The sequence below is a fragment of the Pseudomyrmex gracilis genome, unplaced genomic scaffold (assembly GCF_002006095.1).
Source record: "Pseudomyrmex gracilis isolate BER0280 unplaced genomic scaffold, ASM200609v1 scaffold_288, whole genome shotgun sequence".
Taxonomy (NCBI): Eukaryota; Metazoa; Arthropoda; class Insecta; order Hymenoptera; family Formicidae; genus Pseudomyrmex; species Pseudomyrmex gracilis.
This window is the reverse complement of record NW_018020872.1, coordinates 176,845-177,894: the sequence shown is the minus strand read 5'-3', so window position 1 is coordinate 177,894 and position 1,050 is coordinate 176,845. Positions and strand designations below refer to the sequence as shown.

Here is a 1,050-nt window from a genome sequence, read left to right as displayed (position 1 = left end):
TTGATGAACATCTTTTTGAACATTAATTTGAGTTAATTTTACATATATCTCTTCCTTTTCAGGTATTACACCACTGTGTCTCACTGTTCAAAAAGAACTTGTAAGTGGTGTTCAGATGCTTTTGGACAGAGGTGCTAATGTTAATGCTGAAACTCGGTATGGCACAACTCCGCTGCATCATGCGATTAAATTTGAGAATATGAAAATTGCTGAATTACTATTAGATCATGGAGCTAACGTTAATGCCAGTGATAAGTCAGGTACACCACTGTGTTGTGCTGTTGAAAAAAAAAATGTAGAAGTTGTTGCAATGTTGTTAGACAGAGGTGCTAACATTAATGCTATATCACATAACGATTATTGTGACTTTTTTAGTCGCAATTATTGTGAAGAAATTGCTGAGTGTCTTAAACAGCATATAGTGAAGATAAAAGCTGCAAATTTATCCGTAAGTGAACAATTATTATCAATGATCAGGAATTATGAAATAAGTGATTTACAGAATAAATGTGAAAAAGAAGTAGCAATCATGAAGAATGAGAAAATTAGTAATACTAACATATCATTTTACGATATCGTGATAAAAGATACAAATCTAGTAGAAATATATATGAGAAATGAAAATGTAGTGCAGGTTTTAAGATCAGACGAGTATAAAACAAAATTTCCAATATACTCTAGCATGATAAAAAATCAGTTCAGAAAAGGTATGAAAAAGAAAGAGTTGTTCGAAGAAGGCATTAAAAGTTTCTATTTTTTCTGTAATTTTCCTGATCTACCACTTGAGTGTATTGGACAAATATTTAGGTACCTAAGTGATAATGACATAAGAATTTTAATAGATACTTGTAAGTCTGTTAGTTTCAGTAATCTTAGTACTGATAGTAATGACGTAGAAGTTACTTCAAGTACATCTAACGTGCTATGTGTGTAAGTTAAGGAAGAACGAACTATTTTAAACATGACATAACAGCTATAAAAACTTAAAAATTATTGCTGTATTTTAAATACAGATTACTATCTTATTTTGAAATTATTTTTTTTTTAAGA

The 1,050-nt window shown here is 29.8% G+C and overlaps 1 protein-coding gene across 5 annotated transcripts in view; it reads left to right on the top strand.

Moving 5' to 3' along the window:
• The window catches only part of LOC109859785 (ankyrin-3-like), a 9,943-nt gene extending 8,893 nt beyond the window's left edge, over positions 1-1,050 (top strand). For 3 of the 5 annotated variants that reach the window (XM_020438341.1, XM_020438340.1, XM_020438339.1), the window contains one exon: positions 63-1,050. In XM_020438341.1, the coding sequence (XP_020293930.1) occupies positions 63-934 (872 nt within the window). In that variant the 3' untranslated portion in view covers positions 935-1,050. The remainder of the gene's footprint in view (positions 1-62) is intronic. The other 2 variants (XM_020438342.1, XM_020438343.1) reach the window with 2 other exon arrangements.